General features: G+C 36.7%; 1 protein-coding gene across 1 annotated transcript in view; it reads right to left on the bottom strand.

Moving 5' to 3' along the window:
* LOC136849054 (pituitary homeobox 2-like) overlaps positions 1-4,891 on the bottom strand; it is a 103,603-nt gene extending 98,712 nt beyond the window's left edge. Inside the window, exon 1 of the mRNA XM_067121960.1 lies at positions 3,552-4,891. Within this exon, the coding sequence (XP_066978061.1) occupies positions 3,552-4,110 (559 nt within the window). The 5' untranslated portion in view covers positions 4,111-4,891. The remainder of the gene's footprint in view (positions 1-3,551) is intronic.
* Positions 4,892-8,942: the final 4,051 nt, after the last annotated feature.

The raw sequence follows: 8,942 nt of genomic DNA, 5'->3' as shown, positions 1-8,942 counted from the left end.
CGTTGAGGTCAGTAACCCACAATGGATTTTCTTAGAGTGTATCCATTCGCCCCTGAGTCAAACGTAGGACCTTTAGCTTCGTAGATGAAAATTCTACAGATCGCATTTCGGCAATCATACACACACACACACACACACACACATCAGAGATCGTGTTATGAAGAAATAAAAGAATCGGAAAACTAATTGATCATGATCATGTAATGCAAAAAATCATCCTAAATTTTTTTTTGCATTAATATGAGTTTCAACCAGAAGCCATTTCTGCCGATCGCTAACTTTCTCTCGTCAGCTGAGGCGAACTCGTCGATAGGTCGTTTTGGTCACGAAAGATTTTTTTGTCACTCCTGATGGCGAAAGCGATATGGATTCTTGCTGTTCATCTCTAATCAAATTTTTTGAGCTACTGAATCTCGAATTCCTTTTTAAAGATGTCTCCACTGTTTCAAAATATTGAAAATCGACATTACCGGAATGGTTCATGAAATTGAGTTTTACAATTCTGAAAATCGACATTATCGACGTGGGTCACCAACTCAAGTTTCCATCATCATTAGTCTTTCAAAAGGAATTCTAGGAGTCGACACAATTCAAAAATTCTGATTCTAAAAATACACATTTAACGCTGGATTTCACTGAGCAATGAGGAACGTAGTGTAGAATCTACTTCATTTTTATCACCTCAAAAGAGACAACCTTAAAAAGAAATCCGCTGTCATTCTCTATTAGCCTACTAAACAAGCTTTTATTATTAATATTGATATCAATATTAGTATTAATATCATCATCATTATTATTATTATTATTATTATTATTATTATTATTATTATTATTATTATTCAACCGTAATCCTTCGGCATATACTTGCAATGACACCTTTTCAAAATTTCTAACCCCATTTCGAAACAAAAGCAAAAAAAAAAAAAAAATACAAATAAACATTTCATGAAACTGTTCCATAAAAACAGCGCATGCACTGGACTCTGAAAATCAATATATATTAAGAAATCAGGGTCAATCTTAATTATTTTTCCCATTGTGATTTTTTTTCTTTCTCTTAATTAAGGTTTGCGCTATATTACTTTTCCGAATTCACAGAGGGAAATTCCTTTGAGTATTATGCAGCTTTAAGATTTAAAAATGCTTATAACGGTACTGATATAGACACAAATGCATCTAACACCCTCTCATAGAAACAGACTTACAGTAAACACTAAACAACGTAGCTTCATTTTTATCATCACTATGACTTCCGTATATTTTGTAGTTTTAACTCAATAATAATAATAATAATAATAATAATAATAATAATAAATAATAATAATAATAATAATAATAATAATAATAATAAAAAGGAAAATATAATAATAACAATAGCTGTATTTTGTAAAATAAGACTGTACAAGTAAACTGTTCATTTAGATGTTTATTATACTGTAGAATTACCACCTCAGCCAACCAAATTGAGAGGATTCAGTTCACTTCGCTAAACCTGTTTGTGTCTCTGCAAAAAGTCTGGAGAACAGAGGAACGTATTTTGGCGAAACTTGTTCAAACAATTCATTATACAACAACTTCTAAATTATTAAGCATTGGCTGACAACGAACTCCTCAAGGCTAGAGATAAAAGGAAAAAAGAATTAGTCATTTTTAAGACTAACTGACCTCCATTCAAACCTGTTTAACTCTTGGTTTATAATATAATATAATATAATATAATATATATATATATATATATATATATATATATATATATATATATATTTTAACTCTTGGTTTATAATAAATATATATATATATATATATATATATATATATATATATATATATATATATATATATATATATATATATATATATATATATATATATATATATATAAATAAATATAAATGTATACAAGAATAAGTATACTGCTCGTGCGCATACACACCATCCACAAACACAAATACAGCCATAAGTCCAAAGTGTTTACGAGGCAGCAGAGGGACACATACCCTGTTTACCGTAGAAGTCAGACCTCCTGCTTTCACGATAAATTGAGGAGACTTCACGTCCTCCTTCTCTTTATCTCACTCCCACCCCCTCCCCCTCTCTTCCCCCCCCTCCCAACCACCAACCCTGGCCTCTCCTGTCGTCTACTATAACAAGCTCGCTAAGAATCAAGACAAGGTTTTTCACACCTTGATAAGCGGCAGTGGTTAAGTCGGTGCCTCTGATAAGACGCGGGCGATAAGAATCGCTACGCGGCCGCCCGGCGATATGCCCAGACCACATGGGACCTTGTAATACACGAGAGAGAGAGAGAGAGAGAGAGAGAGAGAGAGAGAGAGAGAGAGAGAGAGAGAGAGAGAGAGAGAGAGAGAGAGAGAGAGAGAGTTGAGAATTTCATGCTTGTAAGCTAAAGGGTTTGTTTGAAAATGCCAACAGGACATTCTCTCTCCTTCCGTGAAAAGCTAATATACATTTAGGACATAAATGACACGTAATTATCGAAAGGGTTGATCTCAGAGAAATAACTTACTCGGAGGATACTTGGAATCCTCCATCAGTGTAAATATCAGCTAAATGAGGCCATATCATATATATATATATATATATATATATATATATATATATATATATATATATATATATATATATATATATATGTGTGTGTGTGTTCGAGCTTGTGTATTTCAGTTTTAATATGAAATCCTGTATGCTTATATGGTGCACAAACACTCACAAATCCTATGAATATGCTTATGATTAACTCTCTAACAAATTCAAGGTCACAAAAATAGATCAAACCTAAGAAATAACATCTAACTGAGAATTTCGAAAATTTTTTCACATGGAAAATTCTCTGACGACAAATATAAATTTATAAATCAACACTTGGAAACAAACGTGACAGAGGCATGTAGCCTATAAGCTGCGTGCAAGGGGATGGATATATATATATATATATATATATATATATGGATAAATAAATGTGAATTATATATATATATATATATATATATATATATATATATATATATATATATATATATATATATATATATTATATATATATTATATATAGATAGATAGATAGATAGAGTGATATATTTAAGCTACTCTCAAACTCTACAGTAAATTTGCGCCTTCGTATACCTTATGCTTAGCAATAAAATAAAAATGATTAAATCATTATCAGGACAGTGCGGCCATGCTCAATTTGGAGAACTTTCAAAGATATCTATAAACCAACATAACGCTAAGCAACTAAATTCAGAAGTGCGGATAATGAAGAAACATCATTGCTAGAATAGTCTGGTGTACGAGAATAATAATGACGATTATAAGGAACATGAGTACTAGAATAATTTGACATCGAAAATGAGAATGGCAAACATGTTGGAAATACGGAAGTGTATTCAGTGAATACAAAAAACACTGGGACAGCAAAAATAAAATTATTCGAAATACGAATATTCATTTAGTAAATACTGATGCTACTGAAGCTGCAATAAAATAAAAAAAAAAAAAGTGTACCGAGCCAAAATAATTTCCAAATCACTTACCGGCAATAGGTGGCTTCTTGTCCGTCGGAGTGGGCGGCAGGACTGTAGACGAGGGCGTTGGAGTGAGCGGGTGCAAGGGCGGTGGCCCGCGAAGTCCACCCACAGCCGTCTGATGGGGTGAGGAGAGCGATGCGTGAGAGTGTGACGTGGGCGTGACATGTGAAGAAGTGTGAACGTGGGACAGGGAATGAACGGAGTCGTGGGCGTGAGACACATCTAATGGGTGGGCTGAGGCTTGAGTGTGATCATGGACGTGGGCGGGGGTGTGTCTGTGACGGTGTTCGTGGCTGTGGGCCGGGGTGTGAGGATGATCGTGGGCGTGAGTGTGGGCGTGCTCGTGCGAGTGGGAAGAAGGGTGGCTGTGGTCATGGCCATGGGCGTGTTCGTGTGCGCCGTGCGATGATGTGTGAGTAGGGTCGTGGGCGTGGGAATGTTCGTGTGTAGAGTGGACATGATCATGGGCGTGGGTGGGCGTGTGAGACGGGTCATGGGCGAGCGACGGGGGCTGCAGATCTACAAGAGTGAGGCCCTCGTGAAGGCCTGCTGCGAGGCCCTCCATGGCAGCGACCCTCGCTAATATATATCCTTCAAAGAAGTCACCAATCGTCAGGAGAAGGAGGAGGAGTAGGAGGAGGAGGAGGAGGAAGCGAGGGTTTTACATGCGAATGATCCTTTAACCTCCTTCGGTAGTAGGTATCCTAAGAAAGGGGGGACGCCCCCCACGACTCCTCTTCGAGACCGGAAGCAACTCCACCTCCACCTCTACCACACAACCACCACCACCACCACCTCCACCGCAGTGGGGCCCCTCACTCACTGCCCACTCAGGAGCAACACGTCCAAGTCACGGTTTCCACAGCGGTAAATTCGGCTCAGTTCGGATCAGGTCGTAAGTCGCGGCAAGTCGGGCCAATCCTCCGGCATCCGCGGGAATCACCGACGACGCTCAATCCTGGCCCGTCGGAGTCCACGGAGATCGGCCGTCGCCTCCGACGCCGCTAGTCCACCCCTTGCCACTCCAAATCTTTCGAAAATCCCGCCCAAGTCGCTGGTTGTACGAAGAGCTTACTGCTGAAGCTCCCGAAGCCTCAGTGAAGTCCCTGGGCTTGGCCGAGCTTCGGACAGACTCCCGACAGCTTCGTCAGGTCTGGGCCCGGGACGATATAGCTCACGCCTTCTTCCTTCGGCAGTCTCTCACGCAACCGAACACGTTCGAATCGTCCCTCAATTTTTAGTCTTTTATCAAAGTAATACCGGTCTACAGCACAACGAGTCTTACTAGGAACAATCGGTATTCTGCTATGGCCGTGGGTATTGCCTGTAGTTAACTTGGGCTAAATCATCCGACATTATCTTCGACCATTTGGCGGAGTGGAGAAGGGGGCGGGGCCTCGTGCGCTTAGCCAATCAGCTGTCATCTTTGCACTCCCAGAAACAAAAGCTTTTATCCACATGCTTTAACGCCTGAGGTACATCGTCCGACGCACTCTTTTTCCATATCAATCAAAGTCTTGCCATAATAAATTCGTATTCTCCTGCAATAGAGCAAGAATGCGTTTGAGAGAGACTTGAAAATGGGACCCACTTAAAAATGCGTCTAGCAGTGCATGGCACGTTACGACCAGCGTTGCTGGGGGAGAGGATGTTGTCAGGGGGGGGATGTAAGTGGGCGGGGCTAACCAATGGGCCGCACTCAGCCATGTCCGTCAATTTAATACCCAACGAATACACTCCCGGCTAAATTATGGTGTAGTCAATTTGATTTGTAGGCAAGAGGTAGAAAGTCAGGAAGGAGACTACTGAAATGTTTCACCATTTGATCTCGAAGGAAAGAGAGGGGGAAAAAAAAGCAAACTTTTTTTTTCCCTCTCGCTTTCTCAGACATTCGCTCCTCGGGAGTAGGGGAGAGGGAAAAATATTGATCCATTACCTCGGTCGTATGATTTATGTAAACTTATCTAAAAGAGGGCGAGAAAATAATTCCTTAATTGCGGGTAAAAGCTTAACGGGGGCCGGGAGATAGGAGTGCCAAAAAATATCTGGGAAGAAAACCGTAGTCAGGGCCGTCTCTAAAATCGATAGAGGGAGCCGTGTATACGGCGGGATGGCCCCCGGAATACTGATTCGGAGCGCCCCCCCCCCCACGGTTGTCGGGTGGGGGCCCGCCAACTCTTTTCTTTATTTGCTTCATTATTTCCAAACTTAGAATGTCCTCAAGCAATGAGGTCACTTGCGAAAGAAAGAAGAAAAAATCTAATTTAAAGTATGAGTGCTTTAAGAATTGGCGCACCAGGATCTGAGAGCGTGGATGCATGCATGCATGGTTTGTGCTTGCCCTTGCGTGCAATTGTATGTTGCTTTGTGTGTTTGTGTGTATGAGGGCTATGAGCATAATGCAGATTTGAAAGGAATTCAGCTGATATACAGAGAAATTAAAAATGGATTTCAACTCTCTAAATTCGACATGCCGGTTTTTGTTGAGCTTCTCACTAATGGACATTGATATTTTATTCATAGTAATAATGCAATTATTGTATTATGCATATATTGCACATATACATATATATATAAAGATATTACAACGCTTCTTCAAAATTTCAAATGTGATCCTTGATTTACCTGACCTTTAACGCGAATTATTATTTCAATAAGTTCTTGTTGAAATAAGATACTTGAATCATCTGCACTTCCGGTGACCAGAAGAAAAAATATATATGTGTATGTACATATATATATATATATATATATATATATATATATATATATATATATATATATATATATATATATATATATATATATATATATACATATATAATATTACAAAATATTAATTGTGATTCCTGGCTTATCTGAGTTTCTTACGAATTTTTAACTATTTGCTACAGAAAACGACAGACAAAATATTGCAGTGAAATCAAAATTATTACAAAATCGCTTTCAAAATTCAAAACACCGACTCCTGTTGAGTTTCTCACGTCTAATTCTTTGCCTTAAGAATTGCGGAGATCTTTAAGTGTTTGGCAATAAGATCTTTCTTTTAATTGTGTAATTACTATGAGTAACATTAGCATCGCTTCTGGCTCTAATTGCCTGGAATTTTAGAGTGTAAATTGCCGTTGTTAGCATTAATATTATCAAGTTTTTTTCGAGACATGTTAGTCTAGGTGCCTGAACGCTTGCTTCGAAATCAGTTTCACGATATTTTAACGGAACATTCCTAATGTAAGCTTATTTCTGGTTCTTACTTTCTTACTACTACTGCTACTGCTATTTGCAGTAGTAGCAGTAGTAGTAGTAGTAATAATAATAATAATAGAAAAGACACGATATAAGATAAATTCGGATAATACAGCCATTCTTTTTAATGATAATAACAGTAATAATAATAATAATAATAATAATAATAATAATAATAATAATAATAATAATAATAATAATAATAATAATAATAATAATAATAATTATTATTATTATTATTATTATTATTATTATTATTATTATTATTATTATTATTATTATTATCATTTTAATGAAATCACATGAATGAAGGAAATTCATCCTGTACATAAATAAATGAGGCAAGCTCATTATGTATTGATTCATTGCCTCTGTTGAGCATGCACTTTGGTTGGTTGGTGTAGATTATACAGGCTTATTCCTGCACAGGCCCTTGCCTTAATGTGTCCAGTAAGTGTTGCAAAGTGCTCAAGTGCCAAGAGAACTGGTGTGCGTATCACGACTTAGTCAAACCATCCCATACATATTCACTTACTTTCCTTGTCTGTATTACAAATAAAGTCGATTATTATTATCATTAATTAAAGAAAACGATTATTCTCAAGGTAATGTTTTCGAATCTACTATTACCCTTATAGCGAATAATATTACTAATACTGAGTTATTATGAAATTCAGTTACATTTGCGAGCCAGTCCCCTGAAACCACAACAGAAGATTAAAATAATTTAAATAACTCACAAATGTGTAGTTGCAGAACTTCTTAGGGTTTGTGGGCGTGTTTCGTATATGTAACGATTAGAAAAAAAATCAGATAATAATATTGATGTCCATAAATCATCTGTGTCTTATGGTAATCTCACAGGCTCATATGCAAGTGTTTTTTTTTTTTTATAATTTGGCACACGTTTCCTAATTTCCAATTTGGAAGTTAATGATGCTTTAGTTCATCTCTCTCTCTCTCTCTCTCTCTCTCTCTCTCTCTCTCATAATTTCAGTTTGATTCGTTAGGCGTACAGCGAAGGTGTAAATGCAAAAAAATATCGTATAAGTATATACATTAAAATTAAAAACATGCATCCCGGGGTCTCTGACTCTAAAGGTTCACTGTTTGTGATTTCAGAATTTAGATGCTTGAGATCATCCTTGCTAAGACATCTTTTATCATGTATTTGTATCTACGGGCAATGAAAGCCTGATTTATAGATGAGGTCTTTGAGAAACCTGTATCCGAAAAAAAGTTCATTTATCCCATAACCAGTAACTAGTCATCTGTAATTTCCCTTTCCTTTAGACGTCCATGTACGCTAACTCGAGAAAAATATACATACATACATACATACATACATACATACATACATACATACATACATACGTGTTTCTAATATCACTGGTCTTCTGATCAACATAGTTACTATAGACGTTGTTTGCAGTTAAATTCATATCATTGGGAGCTTTGACATCGAGATACTAGCCTCATCCTTAAAGCAATATGTCTACTTACAGTAGTAAAGAAACACCTATAGCTACTCTGTAATGAGTCCTTGCCAACACAGAAACACCTTTGAATTATAATTCCTTTGGGTGGATGTTATTCCGAAGGTAGAGTGAATTCGATGTCCAACAATATTTTTGGCTTAGCATTTGTATAATTGACAAAAATTCTCGTATATGTGTACATTCACACACACACATATGCATATATATATATATATATATATATATATATATATATATATATATATATATATATATATATATGTGTGTGTGTGTGTGTGTGTACATACAGACAGACAGACAGACACACAAGCGCGCACACACACACACACACACACACACACACACACACACACACACACACACACATATATATATATATATATATATATATATATATATATATATATATATATATATATATATATATACTGTACATATCAAATTACTAATTGATGGAGCAAGGTTTGCGGACGTTAAAACCAACTTTAAACATCTTAAGCCAACGTTATGCCGTACTCTCTCCGAGGATAATTTCACTTTTCAGTAAGAAATGAAATATACATTGTTAATTTTAAGTTAACTTCGGTGGGTTTCTCTCACTAAAGCGAACCCTTTTCTATACAGCGGCCACTAAAACCGGACCATAAAATAT

Source organism: Macrobrachium rosenbergii, chromosome 20, assembly GCF_040412425.1.
Source record: "Macrobrachium rosenbergii isolate ZJJX-2024 chromosome 20, ASM4041242v1, whole genome shotgun sequence".
NCBI lineage: Eukaryota > Metazoa > Arthropoda > Malacostraca > Decapoda > Palaemonidae > Macrobrachium > Macrobrachium rosenbergii.
Note: the sequence above shows the minus strand (reverse complement) of the source record. Positions and strands in the feature narration are given on the sequence as shown.